This window comes from Trichosurus vulpecula, chromosome 5 (genome assembly GCF_011100635.1).
Source record: "Trichosurus vulpecula isolate mTriVul1 chromosome 5, mTriVul1.pri, whole genome shotgun sequence".
Taxonomy (NCBI): domain Eukaryota; kingdom Metazoa; phylum Chordata; class Mammalia; order Diprotodontia; family Phalangeridae; genus Trichosurus; species Trichosurus vulpecula.
This window is the reverse complement of record NC_050577.1, coordinates 235,328,744-235,350,549: the sequence shown is the minus strand read 5'-3', so window position 1 is coordinate 235,350,549 and position 21,806 is coordinate 235,328,744. Positions and strand designations below refer to the sequence as shown.

General features: G+C 37.6%; 1 protein-coding gene across 1 annotated transcript in view; it reads right to left on the bottom strand.

Annotated features, from left to right (window-relative positions):
* PPFIA2 (PTPRF interacting protein alpha 2) overlaps positions 1–21,806 on the bottom strand; it is a 420,320-nt gene that overhangs the window by 126,246 nt on the left and 272,268 nt on the right. Inside the window, 6 exon segments of the mRNA XM_036759390.1 lie at positions 3,692–3,826; positions 4,375–4,521; positions 18,228–18,256; positions 18,259–18,285; positions 18,288–18,362; positions 18,365–18,446. Of these exon segments, the coding sequence (XP_036615285.1) occupies positions 3,692–3,826; positions 4,375–4,521; positions 18,228–18,256; positions 18,259–18,285; positions 18,288–18,362; positions 18,365–18,446 (495 nt within the window).

Below are 21,806 nucleotides of genomic sequence, written 5' to 3'. Positions count from 1 at the left end.
TCAGGAGGACTGGAGACCGCCCTGCTCCAGCAGACTGTGAATTCCTTGAAAGCTTCCATTTCTTTGTATTCCCAGGGCTTAGTATAATGCCTTAGTACAATGCTTATCAACTGATGCAACAGTATCAACTATACCATTAGAGTGGTGAGTTTTAGTACTGCAACAATTCTAATCTGGACAGTGAGTAGAATACTTGACAATACTGTTGCCATTGAGTGCCATCTAATCACGGAAAAAAAAATATTAAGTCCTACGGGTAGGGTGATAAGGATCTGAGAATGTGTAAGAGTACACATGTAGATGTCAAATCTTTAGACTTATCAGTGAGTTATAGCTACATCTCTTCTGGTCAAATAATGAATCCTCTGAAGTGGGTGCGTGTGATCAAATTTTTCATTATGTAAATATGAAAATTGGTTCTAGCCCAATGAATGAAAATATACAGGATGAATTCCAATAATGTGACAACTTGGAGGATTTGTTATTTTCACCAATTGGGATCTATTATTTAACACTGTGAACATAAAAAGTCATTTATTTAAAAAAAAATTATAAAAGCATTTATTAAGTATTTTTTATGTACCAAGCACTGTGTTAACCGTGGGAAATACAAAGAAAGGCAAAAAAAAAAAATCCCTGACCTTAAGGTGCTTATGTTCCTTTCTCTCTGTGTCTGTGTCTCTCTGTCTCTGTGTCTGTGTCTCTCTGTCTCTGTCTCTGTCTCTCTCTCTCTCTCTCTTTCTCTCTCTCTCTCTCTCTCTCTCTCTCTCTCTCTCTCTCACACACACACACACACACACACACAGGAAAAATACTGACTAGATCAAAGGTAGTCTTAGAGGGGAAGTCCCTCACAACCTACTCAATGAAAATATCAAATACTAGTCTATTACCTAACTAAAGTTCACTGCCCCCAAATCCTTTGTCCACCTTATGCCACTACTTCTTGACAGTAAGCTTGCCAAGAGTAGGGACTTTGCTGTTACCTCTGTATTTCTAGTGCCCTGACCATTGGCAGGGTGGGGTTCAGGGAAGGTGCCAGTGGGAGGCCAGGATCCTCGATTTCATTGCTATAGGGAATAATTAGTGTGGAAAGTCTGTCTAACGATAGAGATCGCCAACTCTTTTTTTGTAAGGTAGTTTGAGAGTGCTGCCTAGGGTACCCCAAAATTTCAGAAAACTGCTCACAGTCATTTAGTTAATACGGGTCAGAATCAGGAATGGAACATCGTTTCATTTGACTTCAATTCTAGTATTTTATTTAATAAACCATGGGTCTATTTCCTTAGAAGAAATAAGTGCTTTCTACGGATTTGTTGAATTGAATAAGTAACGTGAAATTTGACAACAATAGGGTCAAGATAGGTCCAACTTATTAGCATGTTGATGATTCATCAATATAGGGTTGGGGACTGTAACGGGCCTTTGGAATTAATGTCTTTTAATGTGGAAATATAAGGAAAGACTTATTAGAAGTTACATTTTGAAGAAGAACTGAAAAAAAACAGAGAAAAGTTCACAAAAATGGCAAAGAGACAGAAAGAGGTTAAAAAGAAGTGTGAAAGCAGAATAAAGGGAGGAAGTACATAAGAGATGACAACTGTAGAAAGGTAAATAAAATACACTGGAAATTCGGTGAGGATAATTAGGTTGAAATACAGAGGCAATGAATTAAGAGCCAGGAAATAAATTAATGAGAAATTTGCTTAAAGACACCATCGTTTAGAGGAAAATGCTCTACAGTTATGGTCAGGAGAGTCCTGGGTTTGAATCCCATCTCTGCTAACTTCTAAGTGTATGAGCATAGACAAGTCCCATAATCCCTGGTTCAGCAAGGTCAAATCCCAATAGATTTCTAAGCATAAAGAGTAGACGAAGCATATCAAATGATCAGAGAAGTACTTGTCACACTTGAGTTCTAAAAATGGTAGTTCATATAGACTTTTGTCAATTATTTGGGTAACTTTCTACTTGTTAAGATCTTCATTTCAGGGGGAAAAAAGCTCACTACAACAACCGTTAGTGTTTCTTAAAGTGAATGTAGGGCAAAAAAGAAAACAGAACAATGTCCTTTTGGTATAAGTGGGATCAAAATGGGATAAAATGGTGATAAAACTATCCTTTCCTAGGTTGTAAAAATAAATGGATCCTAGATTTAGAGCTGGATGGGATTTCGGAGATTATCTAGTCCAAAGTTATCATTTTGAAAATGATGCTCACAAACTAATAAGTGATTGAGGCAGAAGGTGAACCCAGGTCCTTTGATTCCAAATCCATCATTCTTTTCATTGCACTATGCACTGTATAAAGGTTTTCGCAAACCTTAAAATGCTATATCGATGTCAGCTGTTAATTTGGGAGTTTATATACTATTTCACAATGATATATAATAAAAAAATTACAGCTGAGAACTATATAGTATAGTAAGGTTTTCAGAACCATTTTATGTATATTACTTCCATCATGGATCAGTGGTTAGAGTGCTTGATCTGAAATCAGGAGTACTTCATTTCAAAATCAAATGACTGAACAACCAGTGAGGTTCAGGGAAGCTAAGCAATTAGTCTAAGTTCTTAGAATTAATCAAGTAATAATTATAAGACCTGAACATAGGTTTGATCCCAATTCTAGGGCTCTTTCTGGCACATAAGGCTGCCTCTCAAGCTTTCAAAAATGCCTTTAGTGGCTCAAGCACTTCATTTCAACAACTCTCATTTTGTGTAACCTCCTTACCGATGTTTTCAATTGGTGGTTTGGACTTGATTAAACTCAATCTCAGTGCCGCTGGAGATTTAGGCAAATGTAATTATTTTTTTGACCATCCCCAAACCAGGCTATTTAAAATTAGTATTTTTTGAAAAGGTGCTCATCAATAAAATCAGGATTTTAAGTGACAAAAACTAGATGTATGCATGTTCTCTCTGAAGTTACTTCACTTCCATTTGAGAGTGAAATGTAAGAATAGACTTTCTTAGCAGCAGAGTGATTCTAACTCTAAAATAGGCAGATTCTACTGAAGATACAGTGACAATCTTACATTAGGTAATCTTAAACACCCTTGTGACTTTTCTTGAATATGTTAGAAATCACTCCCATAGAAACCACATTTAGACCACTCAATAGTTGTATCCCTTTCTGTGATGATTTATCAAGTTTCATCAGACTTTCTGCAGAAAGGAATTGATTGCCTTAATAATAAGTCTGATGAGTAACACTGCTTCATAAGTGAACTCCAAAGACACTGCATCCAGTATGCCACACATACAAGTGAAAGGTATTATTGCTGTTTCCTTCGTAATTTTCCTGATATGCAAAAGTATTATGAAAAAAAATATAATTACTAAGTGAATTTCAAAGGGTTATTGTTTTAGGTTGGTAATGCGTATCTAAATCAATTTATCTATCTATGTATCTCTAAAAATCTTAAATTGAATTATGGTTGAACATGTCAGCTATAATTTATAATTACTTTAAATTACAGAGGCTCATAACATTTTCTATTATGAAGAGAAATTATTTTGAATAATAATTATTAGTACTAATAGGACCAAGGCATATAATCTTTATCACTTTGATACTCAGTGATCATGCTTAAGATGGCTAATTTGAAAGTGTGTTAGAATGAAGAGAACAGCATGTTAAGTCACGGTTTTTCCTAGTTTCAAACAGAAATGATTGTCGAGGGCTGTACCTTCGTCAATGCTGCAATTCTCTGAGCAAGCTCGGCCTCCACTTCCGGTAAGGTCTCAGCTTTCCTCATGGTCTGCTGCAGCTTTTGCTCAGCCAACTCCAGACGTTCCTGTAACTGTCTGTTCTTCTCCTCCATCTGAAACCAGAGGGAAACATCAACAACTCATGAAGACTAAATTAAGAAATCACATGCTAGATATATATGCCTTAATGCTTTAATTATTTCAACAGTTGCTAGATTACTATCTGCTATTCAATAACATGCCAAGTGTAGCTTAAATTCTATTTTAATAGACTACGCACATATTTTCATACCATCATAGAAACTTAAGATGCTCTTATACCAGGCAGAGCTGTTCCCTAGCATTTTGTAAAGGGCATTACCAAGTAATAAAGCACAGCCCAAGTGGAAAAACTTTGATACTGGACACTGCTATGCATTGCTATGACTTCACAATGATCAATAATATTGTCATTTTAAAGCATTTCTACTACAGCCTAGAGGAAAAACCATACAAAACAATTCTTAGGCCATTCCATTTTTTTGTCCTATCCTCTACTGCAAACAGTGATCGAATTTCATAGAAACCTACCACCAGAGCTAATTTAGATTAACCTGTATCCTTCCAGAATGGTGAGACGTCACAGACATTCCCGAATAGAACCATGACATAGATACTGAACCTGACGTAGGATGGCTTCCTTATTTGCCAGCTCATTTTCTAGTTTATCATTCATGTCATGGATGGAGGTGGATTCTCTCTGGGCACTTAAATAACGCTTCTCAAGAGTGGTGATTCTTTCTTCCATGTCTTCTTTCTGTGCCATAGCCTAAGGGTGGAAAATATATCAAAAGTTTGGTAATTCTTGTACACTGTTGTCATTAAAAGAGTTGGGTGGCAATGAGGGAGATATAGGAAGGAAGGAAGTTTAGGTGATAGAAAAGCAAAGGTTCTTAACAATTCAAGGTTTTGAAGAAAAACAAAGCAAGTGTAGGGTGATGAAAGTTATTTGACTAATTAATGAATAAAATGAACTCTCTAAACTTCAAGTAATGACTATGGATCACGTAAGATTTCCTGCCCCTCTGGGTCCATCTGAATTCATTCCATGTCGTAGGCATCTCCTGTAGCTTACAACCTGCTGAAGAAATAATGAAACACATTTGCCAATAGTATAATGCAGCTGTTGACTGCTACAAAGCATTGATAGCAGAAAATGAATCTGGCATCTAGCACTAAGGAACAGACCAGCTGTTTGAGCAAAAGCCAATGCAAGTCTGAATGGTATGATGAAGAAAGGTCATGAGTAATTCTAAACCCTGTGATGAACTGATGTAGCCACTTACCTGAAAACAACATTTCCATGTGCTTAGGCTTACATACAGAAGAATTTCAAATACTAGGGAGATTTCTTTTGCTCTCATGTTAGTCACCCAGTGAACCTATCCTTACAGAGGCAGCTGGTGACACGGTGGAGAGAGTGCTGAGCCTGGAGTTGGAAAGACCTGAAGACACTTCCCATCTTAGACACGCCTTGGCTGTGTGACCCTGAATAAGTCACTTAACCTCTGATAACCTCAGTTTTCCTCAATAATAGCACCTACCTCAAAGGGTTGTTGAGAGGATCAAATTTGATAATAGTGGTAGAGCAGTTAACACGGTGCCTGGCACATAGTCGGTGCTATATAAAAAAGTTATTCCCTTCCCTTATGACAGGGGAAGAATTAAGCAGAACTGAGTGACATAGTGCCCACGTTAGATGGTGTATTTAACATTTTGCACCCATAAATTCTAAACTCTAGACCAAAAGGAGAGCAGCACAGTTCCTTATCGTTTCCCAGGGCCTAGACTGGTCAAAGCACTATTTCATTTTAGGTTCTTTTCACTTCCATTACTGCGGTCATTCTGAATTTTGGTTCTGCCTATTTTATTCTGTATAAATTTGTACAAATCTTGACATGTTTCTCTGAATTTGTCACGTCTGTTATTTCTTATAACATTTCTTACATTGGTGAACCAAACTGTGTTTGACCTTCCCTTAAGTGATGGACACCTACTTTGTTTCTATTTTTTTTCTACCATAAAAAATGCTGCAATGAATATTTGGGGCGTCTCTAGATCAAGGGTATATATGATATAATTTAGTAACTTTTCTTATTCAATTCCAAATTGTTTTCCAGAATTTTTATGTCTACTTATAGCTCTAAGAGTGTATTTGGGTGTCTATGCTCCAACATTTACTATAACACTGACAATATATGTATGTGTATATATATGTGTGTGTGTGTGTGTGTGATATATACATACATATACATATATATATACACACACATTATGTATGCCACCTTTGCCAATTTCCTTGTAGCAAGGTAAAATTTGAAATTGTTTTAATTTGCTATCTCCCAGTAGTATTTACTTGGAATATTCTTCCAATTTACTTAAAGGTTATATTTTTCTCTTTTGAAAAGTGTTTACATCAGAGGCAGCAACACAGCTGAATTCTCCCAACATTCCTCTCTAAACAACTTTAAAATAATCCCTCCAATCAAATTCTGGAGTGAAAGAGCCCACAAAAGGTCAGGGTAAGACATTTTTACAGCACAAGATAACTTAGGAGGTGGGCAGGAGAGGTCTGTTACATGGATTTGAGGGCCATCCTGGAACTGCCCGGAGTACAGCCAGAGGCAACACCAGTAGCAGGCTTTAAAAGCAGTTCTGACAACAGAAGTAGCAGCTTTGGGAACTCTCAGCCCAGTGATAGGGTATAGGACCACTGGTCAGAAAGAGAATACAGGGGAACCTGAGTTGACAGTGGGTACAGGGCTTGGCATTGTTTGTCAAATTTATTGCCTATACACAGTTCTGGATCTCAGCTGCATGTCAGAGAGGAGTGCTTACTGTCCATCACAAGGGAACAGGGGCCAAGTTCCAGGGCCAAGAGAAATACTAGTACTTGTGGGTGCAGGAGAACAAGGCCCTTTTTTGGGTAACAGCCAGAGCACAGATCAGGAAAGCAGTGATCACACCTGTTCCCGGATGATACTATCTTGGAAGTATCAAAAATTTTCAGACCCCCAGACCGAGCTCTGAAAAGAGCAGCATAAAAAAAGCCCGAAACCTGGGACACTGCCTCCCCAACCCCAGGTGAGCAGAGCACAGCTTTAACATAAAGTCAAAAGTCAAGAAGGCTGGAAAAATGAGCAAACAACAACAACAACAAAAAAGGCCGAATTGTACCATAAAAAGCTACTAGGGTGACAGAGAAGACCAATACATAAACTCAGAAGACAACAATAAGAAAACAGTTACAACCGAATCCTCTCAGAAAGATGCAAATTGGACCCAAGTCCAACAAGAATTCCTGGAAGAGTTAAAGAAAAAAGATGAGTGGTAGAGGAAAAATTGAAAAAAGAAAGGAGGGTAATGAAATAAAATTTTCAAAGTTCTGGTAAAAAACTGGTAAAAGAAGTACAAAGTAATATAGAAGAAAATAACACTTTAAAAAACAAAATTTGCCAAATGGAAAAGGAGTACAAAATTTCACTGAAGAAAATTATTTCTTAAAAACTAGAATTAGGCAAGTGGAAGCTAATGACTCCATGAGACATGAAGAAACAATAAAACAAAGTCAAAAGGATGAAGAAAATACTAATGTGATAAATATTAATTAAAAGAATTAATTAAATTAATGTGATGAAAAGGATAAATAAGTGACCTGGAAAATAGATCCCAGAGGGATAATTTAAGAATTTTTGGACTATCTGAAAGCCATGATCAAAGAAAGTTTGGACATAATATTTCAAGATATTATCAAGAAAAGCTGTCCTGATATCCTAGAAGCAGAGGATAAAATAGAAATTAAAAGAATCTACTGATGATCACCTGTAAGAGACCCCAAAATGAAAATTCATAGGAGCATTATGGCTAAATTCCAGAGCTCCCTGGTCAAAGAGAAAATACTTTAAGCAGCCAGAAAGAAAGCATTCAAATATCATGGAGCCACAGTCATGATCACATAAGATTTTATAGCTACAATGTTATAGGAATGGAGGGCTTGAGATATGATAATCTAGATGGCTAAATAGTTGGGATTACAACCAAAAATAACCTACCCAGTAAAACGGTATAATCCTTCAGAGGAAAAAAAAAAATGGAAATTTAATGAAATAGAGGACTTCCAAGCATTCGTCACGAAAAAGACAAATGCTGATTAGAAAATTTGACTTTCAAACACAAGAGTCAAGAGAAGTATAAAAAAATAAGCATGAAAAAGAAATCACAAGGGACTCAATAAAGTTAAACTGTTTACATTCCTATATGGGAAGATGACGCATGCAATTCCTAATAACTTTATCATTGTCAGGACAGTTAGAAGAACTCTACATAGACAGAAGGCACTGGAATGAGTCAATTATGTTGTGATGACATAAAAAAATGGATGGTTGAGAAAGAGGGAGGCCCTAGGACAAGGCAGAAGGGAAAGGGAGAACGAGGAAAATTGTCTTGCATAAAAGAGGCACACAAGGAAGAGTTTTTATGGTGGAAGAGAAAATGGTGGCAGATTGGACAATGCTTGAACCTTACTCTCTTCTAAGTTGTTCAAAGAGGTAAAAAAAAATACATGGGCACTCTATTGGGTATAAAAATATATCTTACTAAACAGGGAAGTAGAAGGGAAAGAGGATAAGAGAAACGAGAGTGGTTAAAGGGAGGGAGGATTAAAAGAGGCAGTGGTCAGAAGCAAAACAGACTTTTGAGAAGGGACAAGGTAAAAAGAGAGAAGGATAAGTAGAAGAAGATAGGATGAAGGGAAAGACATAGTAGTCATAACTGTGAATGTGAATTGGAGGAACTCACCCATAAAATGGAAGCAGAGATCAGAATGGATTAGAAACCAGATTCCAAAAATATGTTGTTTATAAGAGACACAATTGAAACAGAAAAACATACACACAGAGTTAAAGGAGCTAGAGCAGAATCTAATATGCTTCAGCTGAATTACAAAAGGCAGGAGTACCAATCATGATCTCACATAAAGCAAAAAGCTTTTAAGATCCAATTAAAAGATATAATCAAGGAAACTACATTTTTATAAAAGGTGGCATAAATAATGAAATACTATCAAAATTTGTATAGGAAATTTCTCTGATAAATGCCTCATTAAATACTTAGGGAAATGAGTCAAATTTATAAAAATAAGAACCATTCCCTAATTGATAAATGATCAAAGGATATGAACAGGCAGTTTTCAGAAAAAGAATAAAAAATGATAGTCTTTTGAAAAAATGCTCTAAATCACTATTGATTAGAGAAATGCAAATTGAAAATAACTCTGAAGTACCAGCTCACATCTATCAGAGATGACAAGTGCTGGCATGGATGTGGGAAAATAGGAAAGACACAGTAATGCATTCTTGGTGTTGAACTGGTCCAACCATCCTGGAGAACAATTTGGAATAGTGCTTGAAGGTTTATAAAAACTGTGTATATCTTTTGACACAGCAATACCATTAGTAGGTCTATATCCCAAGGAGATCAAAGAAAAAGGAAAAGAATCTATATGTACAAACCATCTATAGCAGCCCTTTTTGTGGTGGCAAAGAATTGGATTATAAAGGGAATGCCCATCAATTGGGGGAATGGATGAACAAATTGTGGTATGTGATTATGATGGAATACTATTGTGCCATAAGAAATGATGAACAGGATGGTTTTGGAAAAACCTGGGAAGACATATATGGACTCATTCAAAATGAAATGAACAGAACCAGGATGAGACTGTACACAGTAACAATCACTAGAGAAAGCAGGGAACATGTAGTTGTATAGTCAGCTCTAAATTATGTAGAGTCAACTTCGCAAATGTAGGGAGACAGGACTCAAATAAACCAAAGGAGTAAGAAATCTTCCAAAGTTACATTTGACATTCCATTCTATTATGAAAATATGGAAAGTCAATTTGTATTCTAATTATGTTTTGCTCAATAAGCAAGCAAATCTAATTTTATTTATTCCTCTAAAAAGTTCCAAGAAACAGAATGACAGAATTTCAGAGTTAGAAGAGACCTCAGGGGCCATCCAGTCCAGGATGTACCTGAAAAGAATTCCCATTATGACATACTTGAAAAATATCATCCAACCTTTTCCTGAAGACCTAAGTTGGGGTAATGCATTACCTTCAGGGCAACCCATTTCACTTTGGGATGCTCTTCATTGACGTAATGTCTAAATTTCATCTTTGAAACTTATACTTATGGTCCATCACTCTGCCCTCTGGGATGAAGAAGAGTAAGTCTACTCTCTCATCTTTGGGACAGCCTTTCTAATTGAGCCCAGGCTAAAAAATCCATTTCCTTCAGTTAATTTTCATATGGAAGTAGCTCAACAGCCTTCACCATGCCCTCCTTTGGATGTTTTCCACCTTATCAAGGTCCTTCTTAAAATGAGATACTAGAACTGAATAAAAGACAGACCCGATGAGGCCTGATAATATTTACTTTAATCTATGTTCCACTGTACTTTTATTTATTTATCTTAACTATTTCCCAATTACATTTTAATCTGGTACTGGTGTACTTAGGAATGTTGCTACCTGATGAAGCCTCTGCTGTGGTAGAAAACAGTACTGGTCACAGGGCTAAGGAGAGGAAAAAGCATTTTTAAGCACACACTACACGCTAGCCACTGTGCTAAGCACCTTACAAATATCACAGCACAACAGCCCTTGTGCTATTACTGTCTCTATTTTACAGTGGAAGAAACTGAGTCAGACAGAGGTGAAATGAGTTGTCTAGGATGTTAGAGACGATAAGTATCTGAGACTGGATTTGAATTCAGTTTTTCCTGCTGGGTTTCAAGCCCCATCTCTGCCACATACTGACTGTGTGACCTTGGGCCAGTCACTTAACTTCTGTGTGTTCTACGCCAGTGGTGCTAAACTCAAATAGGCACAGATCCCTGAGGCTATATGTGTGTGTGTGTGTGTGTGTGTGTGTATGTATATATATATATAGGCATATACATATATATGTATGTATGTATATTGACTTAAAAAAACAAAACAAAAATTAACATTATCTATGTGATTTATTTTTATTTATTTTGATAAATATTTCACAATTACATTTAATCTGCTTTCTGTAGTACTCTGGAGTTTTGCAGGCCTCATGTAGACTGCAGGCCTTGAGTTTGACACCTGTGATCTAAGTACCTTTCTAAGACTATCTACTGAAGAGAAGGTGCCAAACCTGAATTGTTAGGAGTTTTCCCATTTGGGAGCTCACCATACTGTTGAAAACATAGGTCAGTCTTTGTTTATTTTTCTTTTTTTTGGAGGGGGGAAGGCAGGGCAATTGGGGTTAACCGACTTACCCAAGGTCACACAGCTAGTAAGTGTCAAGCATCTGAGGCCACATTTGAACTCAACTCCTCCTGACTCCAGGGCTGGTGCTCTACTCACTGCATCTCCTAGCTGCCCCACATAGGTCAGTCTTTATGTGTACAGTGAGTGGTCTTCGGTTCCAAACTGATGAAACTTTTTATAAGGAACAAGTATCTTGACCAGATTCTGGGTATTGTAATTCAAGCATCATTTTCTCCCTGGCACTGAACGTGTTCCCCTAGTATCAAAATTGGAAAAATTTACATGCTGGGTATTAATTGGTGAATTGTTGTTGGCTATTTTTTTTTGCCATCCTTTGTTTTCAAAGAGGACCAGTGATATCAGGAGGCTGATATCTTGACTTGCAAGTGAATTGGATTTGAGTGAGGCAGAGCTGGGCAAAGTCACCAGCCTCACTCTCCCCCCCCATAGTCATCAGAGTCCAGAGGCAAGACATAGGTCAGGATAGGTGGTGATGGCCCCTAATTGGTGAAAAATGATCCCAAGATCCCAAGAAAATACACGACATAACCGTGTGTTGTTGTTCTTTTGTCAGTTAGTTGTGTATGTGACCTCCTTTGGGGTTTTCTTGGCAAAGATACGGGAGCGGTTTGCCATTTCCTTCTTCAGCTCATTTTACAGATGAGGAAACTGAGGCAAACAAGGTTAAGTGACTTGCCTAGGGTCACACAGCTAGTGTCTGAGGCCAGGCTGGAACTCAGGTTCTCCTGAATCCAGGGCTGCCACTCTACCCACTGTGCCACCTAGCTGCCCTACATAACTATACAATCACATTGTATTTTTGCCATCGGGAATTGATAGAATTGTAGGAACTAGAACTAGATGAGACCATAGACAACTCATCTAAATGCTACAATTAAATGGATGAGGAAACCTAGGCCAGTGTGGTCGATGACTTGCCCAAGGTAACTCAGCTACTAGTAAGGGATAGGACCAGTATTCAAACCTGGGTGTTCCAACTTCAGATTCTCTTTCTACTTTATCATTCTTGTTTCTTATATTTTTTTCTACTTCTTAACGACAACAACAAAATGATGAGCAGATTTTGTTTTCTTGTTTGCTTCTCTCACAGTGCTCACTCTTTGTGATATTCTGTCAACTTGACTTTTATAAAGAATACTGGATTTACTAATCTTGTGGTAGAAAAAGAAAGGTTTCAAGGTTTTTTTCCCCATCTAATTCTCATAGTTGCAGTCATTTAGTTCTAACTCTTTGTGACCTCATTTGGGTCTTCTTTGGCAGAGATGCTGAAGTGGTTTACCATTTCCTTCTCTAGCTCATCTCACAGACAAAGAAACTGAGGCAAACAGAGTTAAGTGACTTGTACAAGGTCACATAGCTAATAAGTATCTGAGGCTGGATTTGAACTCAGGTATTCCTGACTCTAGGCCTAATGCTATATCTACTGTGCCACCCAGCTGCCATGCATACACACACTCATATGTATATATGTACATATATACACACATATATACACACACACACACATATATACACAGACACATACATATATACGTATATGCTTGTATGTGTATATACATATGTATATGTGTCTGTGTATATATGTGTGTGTGTGAATGTGTGTAATTTGTTTTAAAGAAATAAATTTAGCAGAAGGACCCAGACATCTCTCTCTTGCTCATAAACAAATGGCCTGTCTACACCAGCCAATCCTAGAGTTGTCATCTATATGGACACCAGACAATATCCTCTCTGACTTTATTTTCTTTCCGATTCGATGATCCATATGAGGGATTTGGTTTTTAACTGCAGGCTGTGTTTCTATAAATAAAAGTATGGATTCACAAGTCAAAGAAACAGCTCGGCTCTCTGGGCTCTCTGTGTCATTTGGAAGAGCTAAAACAGGAAGCTATTCACTGAAAGCAGCAACCTCGAAAAAAGGGGAGGAAGGAGTGGAAAGGTTCAATTATATTACGGGCTGTTACACTCATGCTCTGGATTTCATAACAATGAAATTACTCCACTGTTTTCTTTTAAAATGCTGACCTGCTGCAATAAAAACGGACCTGCAGTTTCAAGCAAGTGGAATCCAATCTAATTCCAATCAACTTTTATTGATTTCCTACTCTGGGCAATGTGCTATATGTTCACCTCTCTGGGGCATACAACAATGAAGGTAGTATGATTTAGTGGAAAGTGCGTTGTGATTACTGCAGAAGGCCTGTGTTCAAATCCCAGCTCTGCCATTCCTTAACTGACCTTGGGCCAGTTATAGACTCTCTGGCCCTCATTCTCATTTTTAAAATTCTTGGGTTTGATTAAATTTTGTCAGTTGAACAATCTATGATTCTGTGATACAGTCCCTATCCGCAAAGTGTTTACAAATTTGTTGGGAGAAGACGATAGGCAGGGGAAGAAGACCTCCACAGGAATAAGCACAAAATCGGCGTGTAGTTATGCTTGAGAAAGCGAATCAAGGCTTTTTTAAGAGGCCACAGGAGAGGATTTATAGCACATTTCTTGTTTGCAGGCTTCAAAGGGAAGTTATTTGATCCTAGTCATGATAGAAGAGAAGGATTTCAAATGGCAGAGATGTAAAGAGAGAATATTTAGGGAAAACTGTGACTAAAGACATAGAGACAAAATACTTAGAATATGTTTGAGGAATGTCAATTAGATTAGTTTGGTTGGAGCATATGGAATGTGGGGTTGGGGTGAAGAGGAGGAGTCTGAAATAAAGCTGGAAAACCAAGTTGAAATAGATAACCTTGAATAGTAAGTTATGGAGTTTGAAATTTCTTTCACTGGCAGTTGGGAGTCATGGACAGCTTTTCAGCTTTATTTCCACCTCAAAGAATCCTTCTTTTTCTTCAAGACACAGCCTTCAAGTGCCACCTTTGACATGAATCCCTTTTGAATTTTTCTAACAGTGGGCATCCTTCCTTCAAAACTAGCAAATATTGATTATCTAGAACCTTATTCTATATATATACATACGTCTATTGTCAGCTTCCCCATTAGAATTTAAGCTCCTGGTTTCCTTCTCTGTAGTTTCAGCTCTTAGTCCTAGCAGAGTACCTGGCACATAGGAAGTGCTTAGTAAAGGTTTATTGATTGGAGTCATGTGACCAGTTCTATTAATTAGGAAGAGTATTTTAGCAGCTAATGTGTAGTAAATACATTTTGGAGGTTAAACTAAAACAAGGGAGATCGAGTGGTAAGTTAATTGTTCAATTCTCCACATGGGGAGTATGAGTATCTGAACTAGAGAAGTAGCAATGGGAGTGGAGAAAAGGGGGCAGATGCAAGAGCCATTGGGAAGGTAGAATTGGGAAGAGTTTGCAACTGATTACATATGAAAATAAGAGAGACTAAGTAAGGTGTGAAACAATAACTTCAATTTTCAGGTGTGTGTGTGTAGGATGACAAAATTTTAACAACTAAATGTTCACATTTCTTAAATACTTATTTTGTGAAAAAGAACTGTACTTCTGAACACTGTTAAGTTCAGATAAGACAGTCCTTTTCCTGGAAGCTTAGTGGGGTTTTTTGTTTGTTTGGGTTTTTAGGGGGAGGATAAGGAAAGCACAAAATAATTCTAATAAATAATATTATAAGATAAGTAAATTAGAGATACAAGGCAGGGCTATGTGATGTTTTCAGAAGAAGGTCCCAGTGAACTACAGGAAATAGGAAAATCATAAGGATGTCAATATTGGGGGAGGGGAAAAGATACCTTCACTTTTACCTGTGTTCAATTTCAAGGGTTAGGAGGATAATCAGGTAGAGGTGATCCAAATCAATCAATGACCAAACAAGCATTTAACAAACACCTTCCATGTGCCAGGCAGGCACTGAGATTTATTAAATCTTTCCTGAACTCTCTACTTACTGCTGTCTTCCTTCACTCCACATAATTTATCTTATATTTATGTGCTTTATATTTTGTACATGCTTGCAAATACATTTGTACACATGCAGATGTATGGAATCAAGTATGTTAATGAGTTCAAATTCAGCCTCAGATATTTACTAGCTGTGTGACCCCGAGCAAGTCTCCTAACCCTGTTGGCCTCAGTTTCTTCATCTGTAAAATGAGCTGGACAAGGAATTGGCAAACTAGTCGAGTATCTCTGCTACCAATGGGGTCACAAAGAGTCGGACATGACTGAACTGAAAAACCACCTACATACGTACATAATATCCACTTACATACTGTCTCTTCTGATAGAATGTAAATTCCTTGAAGGCAAGGGTTGTTTAATTTCTATGTTTGTCTTCCCAGTGCCTAGCACACAACACTTTTTAAATAAATGTGGATTGATCAATGGTTGATTGAAGAACAAAACAAACCTGAAGCTATATGACAGAGATGAACGGAATGAGGGCACAAAGTTTTAAAAATCAGACTAAGTTGGGGTCTTCATTGATGGAGAAACTATAATAATAAGTGGAATTGGGATGTAGGAGACCCTCCTACAATTGGAGGAGGACCTTCAGTGCAGGCTGGAGCCAACAAGAGAGAGCCTGGACACTGCAAAGCTCCTTAAGGATACTGAAGAACCCTGAGTGAGCTGTGAAGTAACAAACCTGGTCATCAGGCTATGGAGGGCAGGAGCTCAAGGCTATATTTTTAATGAACATAAGGAGAAGTGTCACAAGCTTCCTTATAAGCAAAATATGATGATCATTCAGCAGCATTTCCACACCCACAAAGTTCCCATTTTCTCTTTATTTTGTTCAGTCGTTGCAGTTGTATCCAATGCTTTGTGACCCCATTTGGGGTCTTCATGGCAAAGGTACTGGACAGATTTGTCACTTCCTTCTCCAGATCATTTACAGATGACACTGAGGCAAACAGGGTAAAGTGACTTGCTCAGGGTCACATAGCTACTAAGTGTCTGAGGCCAGATGACTTTATGCCTGGAGTTCTATCCAGTGTGCCACCTGTCTCCCTTTTCTCTTACCCTTTGTTTTTTGCCTGTGCTATCACGCACCCAGTAACTCTTCCTGTAGTTGCATAATTATTAGATTAAAGAAAAATCCAGCCAATTAAAAATGTAATGATGGTCCACGATGTGTCATAAGTGTGTAAGCAGAAATTTAAAAACAAGAATTTTTCCTAGGATCTCCATGCCCTAAGAGCTTGTTAGTTAATTTAGAGACCAACATCTATGAAAAGGACAAGGATTAGCTATACATTGAGTGAAAGGAGACAGATGGAGTTAAGCTCTAAAGGCTTTATAGAAGAGAAGAATTTTTTAGTAAGATTTTGCTAAAAAGGGAAGGAACACATTTTGTTAGGGAGGGAAAAGGAGGTGATTTTAGGTATAGAGACTTGAAAATAGGAATGAGTCAATCCTATACGAGTGACAGCAGGCAGCTGTGCCTGCATATGCAATTATAATTTAGATTATCTGGAGATGCATATTGAAGTTTGCTGACTATGGTTATTAGATATGTGAGAAAGATATCTGTGCTGAAAAAAATTCACACACACTCAGAAATAAATTTTAAAAACAGTCATGTAGAAGACTGGATAGAGTCAGTAAGAACTTCATTCCAATCTCACCTTTGTTCCTCTCTAGCTGTGTGAACAAAGACAAGTCACTTAACCTCTCCGAGACTCTGTACTCTTCCTTAAAATGGGATGTTAAAAGTATCACTAGAGGCTTGTGAGAGGCTCAAATCAGATAATGTGTGTTAAGCATATTATAAACTTGAAAGCATTATGGAGCTGTCATCGTTCTCATCCTCATCTCATTCTTAATTTTTATGGGGTTCAGAGAAAATGTCCCTGGTCACTCTCCTGCTGTGTGTGTGTGTGTGCGCGCTCGCACGCGTTATGAAAGTACTTCCCATACGTGGAAGTTTTTTCCTTTTTTTTTTTTGGTAATTTAACAAAAATAGGGCGCAAGTTCATTTTCTGTATGCTCACAGAAAGTGTTGTGGGTACATTCCCAGTACTAGATGACAACTGGGATGATGTCAATATCACTGTAATTTTCAGTACTCATATTATCTCATTCTCTTCTCTTTCAATGGCCTTCAGATAGAAACCATACCAGGCCATGCTGCTCTTCTATATTTTACATTCACCATTCCATAGACTGTTGCATAGATGGATAAAATAACTCTTTTTAGTTGAATAAAACTTTTATTATTATTATTATTATCATTTGATTCTGTGATTTCTTATTTTAGAAAGGATCTGGGATTCATCCGTTTGTAGAGCTCTCTCTCTCTGGTGATTCAGAGAATCTGCAACTTACATTCTTAGAGTGATGGTGTGACTTGGCAGGGTCACTCGGCCAGTTTGAGTCAGAGGGAAGACTTGAACCCATGTTCTCTGATTCAGAGGTCAGATCACTATCTACCACAATACAGTTGTCTTTCTATTATCCTCATTGTATTATTACTATTATTATTATTGATTTTCAAAGACAAATATTACAGCTCCTGTAAAAGTGGTGTTGAGAGCAAATGGAAAGCTTCCCTGCTCCCCCAAATATTCACATGCCTTCTTCCCCCACCTTGAAGATGCCTTTAACAGTTGACACAGACTTAATTTCATTCCATATTTAGTAATGCCACATAAATGCAAATATCTGTGACCCTGGGAGCAAAAACACAATGACTGAAATTTATAAGGTGACATATACCAGCGACATTAATCCCAAATTAAAATGGATCTCTGCTGGTGCACAGTGACTGAGAAAACCACAAATTAACATTACTTATATTTTACTTATTTCTATTGATTTTGCTAATCATTTCTCAATTACTTTATAATCTGATTCTGGCAGCACAAGAGAGTTTGTAGTCTGCTTGAGACCATTGGGTGGTAGTTTAACATGGCTATTATATACTTTTGCTCTGAATCTTTTCCGAGAGCAAATTTCGACTGAAGAGAGAAAGGCGATACTATGATGGATGCAGGACCTTGAAGAGTAGGAGAGGGGAAGCCATAGAGTTAGCCATGACTCACCTAGGGTCATATGGTAATTGCAAAGGCTAGATTTGAACCCAACCCTTCCTGATTGCAAGCCTAAATCTCCATCTTCAAGGCAAAGCTGCATCTGTTACTGGTATAATTCAAACCAAATGATAATCTTTGAGAAAGAATATGAGGAAGGGCATGATGGTAATAATACTCATTGTGAACTGCTTACCTCTCTGATGTCCCTTTGATATTTAGTGTCATTTCCTCTGTTTTAATGAGGTCCTTCTGGCGGTCTCTGCTTCCTGCTCCACTTCTCCCACCCGGGAAGAAAGCGCTGCTAAGCGTTCTTTCATTTGGACCATTCATAGTTTTGCTTTTCAAGTAACTCTTGGAGCTCCATCACTTGGCTGGTGTCATCTGTTGAGTCTATGGAACCATTGGACAAACGCTGCAAGAAAAAAAACGCCACAGTTTTATCTTCTGCCTTAATTTAAGATTCGCCATGTAAAAGACTGGATTTGCCATGTTTCTCCTGCTGAGAAATAAAAGCTTTTAAGGAAGTCAGATTTATATCTAAAATGAAACAACTAAATTTTTTAATAAGACCATATTGTTATTAAGGCATTTTTATTCATTCATCCAACATTTACTAAGGGCTAACTGTGTACAAAGCACACTATTCTCAGTATAGGGAAAGGAAAGGTTTGAGGCATATAGATGATTGAAATAAGAACACAGTTGTTGCATTCATGGAGTTCACAATCCGGCAATATGATTAAATGTACACAAATATAACTTCAATACTCAAAAGTTACATAATACATTAGATAGGTGCAGAAAGGGGAAGGTCATTGCAGTCTAGGAATAAAGCCTGCTGGAGAGGAACCTTTTATGTTATGCTTTAAAGGACGTGCAGAATGTGGCAAATTGGGGCAGTTAGGTGGTGCAGCGACTAGAGCACCAGAGTCAGGAGAACCTGAGTTCAAATTCAGCCTTTGATACACTTACTAGCTGTGTGACCTTGGGCAAGTCACTTAACCTCAATTGCCCTGCCTTCCCCCTGGGGAAAAAAAACCTCTGGCAAATGATAGCAGGAAAGGAATTACATTTAGAAAGTGCAAATTCATTAATTTAGAAATAATTGAGCCATTCTTAAACAAATTATTTTTATTGTAGTGTCTAACAAACAAATAGAAACGCCACAATATCTAACACTCAAAGCAACTGACATTGCATTCATTATTTCCACAATCTGAGGGGCTCTTGGTTTCCATTTTTATTTTCCAGTGGCAGATAAGAATAGATCTTTCATAAAACACACTGAGATCGATCTAGTGACACTGGCTTTCTGGCTATCCCACCAACAAGACATTCCATCTCTTGGTCACAGGCATTCTCTCTGGCTGGCCCTCATTCCTGTATCCGTCTCCTTCCTCCACTCTGACTACTGATCTCCCTGGCTCCTTGAAGTCTCAAATAAGTCTCACCTCTTGCAGAAAGTCTTTCCTAACTCCTCCTAATTCCAGTGCCTTGCCTCTGTGAACGATGTCCTACTTATCTGGAATAGGTTTGCTTGTATTTTTGTTTACATGATGTCTTACCCATTAGACTGTAAGCTTCTAGAGGGCAGGACCCTTTGCTTTTGCCAGAACTTAACCACTGTTCTTGTTCAATGTTTATTGAATTGAATGGAATTTGACGTAAGATCTGAGGTGGAAAAGCAACAGCACAAGAAAAAACCTTACGGTTTCTGGCTCATTTTCTAGATGAGACAGAGACAGAGAAACGCAGAGATAGCTAGTCAGTAAGAATTTATTAAGTAACTCACATGTGCTAGCAGCTAGGTGGCGCCACAGTGTACAGAGCACTGGGCCTGGAATCAGGAAGACTCAATCTTCCTGAGTTCAAATCCAGCTTTAGATACTTACTAGCTGTGTGATCCTGGGCAAGTCACTTAACCCTGTTTGCCTCAGTTTCCTCATCTGCAAAATGAATTGCAGAAGGAAGGGCAAACCATTTCAGTATGTTTGCCAAGAAAACTAAAACGGGGTCATGAAGCGTTGGACATGCCTGAAAACCACTCAACAACAACATGTGCTAGGTGCTGCTCAAAGCACAAAGCGTCACAAAGAAAAAGAAAGACAGAGACAAAGAGAGGGCAGGCAACTACACCAAAAACTAAATAGTAGAATGAATCATCGAACTGGAAAGAACCCTAGAAAAATGTAGGCTCTAAGGATGTCTCTCTAAGCAGAACTGGTATGAATGAATTTAACTTCATATGGGGCTGAATATGCCTAAATGTTCTACGAACATTTGTTGGATTCCACTGAGGTTGATTCTAATTGATAAATTAGAAAATGCTATAAATTAACATTGGGCTCTAAGCCCAGAAGAAATCAGGCTGGGCAAGAAAGACATTAGGTATTTCAAATAATATAAAAATCAAACTATAAATGTAACTCCTTGCCCTCCATTGCCTGGGTACTGATGCTCACTGCCAAGATATGCATACTCTTTATATTACTGATAAATGGAGGAAGGACAGAGTCATTTTTCAGGCTATTAATTTTTATGGGTCTGATGTTTTTATGAACTTATTCCTATTACCTATATACAGTTCATCAATCTGATGTGAAACCAGCAGTCTGAATCACTTTAAAGTGATGATTTATGGGAAAATTCACACATACTCATATGCTCCTCAACAGAATTAGAAGAGAACACATCCTATTTCCTGGACACACCTTCCATTTACCCCAATCATTATTTTCCATTTGCAAGCATTAAAATATGAATTACGATGGATTTTTTTCCAAAGAAACCAGCTAGTTGACTTTCAGTCTATGTTAAAAACTACTTCAAACTATTTTTTAAAAGCTAAATATCAAAATGGGTGAAATTTTTAAATATGTACATATATTAAGAACAGAAAACTATTTAATAATCAGTTATTTCTCAAAGAAAGTAAATCTTAAGATCTTGAACATCTGGCACAAAGCCTCCTTGCATCTATTATGTTTGCTGAATATGTTAAACCTCTGTTTCAATGGGATATGGGGACAGAGGAGAAATGTGGCAATCTATATTCCTAAGAAACTGCCTTGCATCCTGGTATCATTCTGGCAAGAATAAGTAATAACAAACAGAAGGATGATTTTAGGGCTATAGATGTACTGACAAAATCTAAAAACACCAACAAGAAGGTCTTTTAGTTAGGCCTCTATGGCAGATATAATGGGAGACTTAGAGGAAAATATACAGGACTCATACCCACTGCACCACCTTGTTGTGCTTTATCCATGGCACCTATAAGCATAATACAGGTTTCCTGCTTATTTTTTTCTGATTACGTCTATTTTTACTATTGCCTTGTTTTGACATCATGATCATAACCTCTCCTTTTTTCTTTTTTAATTCCCCCGAGACACAATAAATTCCATTCTATTCTTTCTTTTTACTTCTGGGTGAATCTTTAGGTTTCAACCGTTTATTATAAATAACATATTGCTAGATTCGGTTCTCTAATTCTTCTGCTACCTTTCACCATTTTATGAGCTAATCTATTCCATTCACTTTCGAGGTTATTCATTTAGTCAACAAGCATTTATTAATCACTTCCTGTGTGCCAAAACCCTGCGCTAAGCACTGGAGGTACAAAGAAAAAGCAAGAAATATTCTTTGCCCTCCAGGAATTTAATTCTTTTCTTATCTTTAATTATTGTTGTTCAGTCGGTTTTCACTAATGCCCAACTCTTTGTGAGTGATTTACAATTTCCCTCTCTAGCTCATTTTACAGATGAGGAAT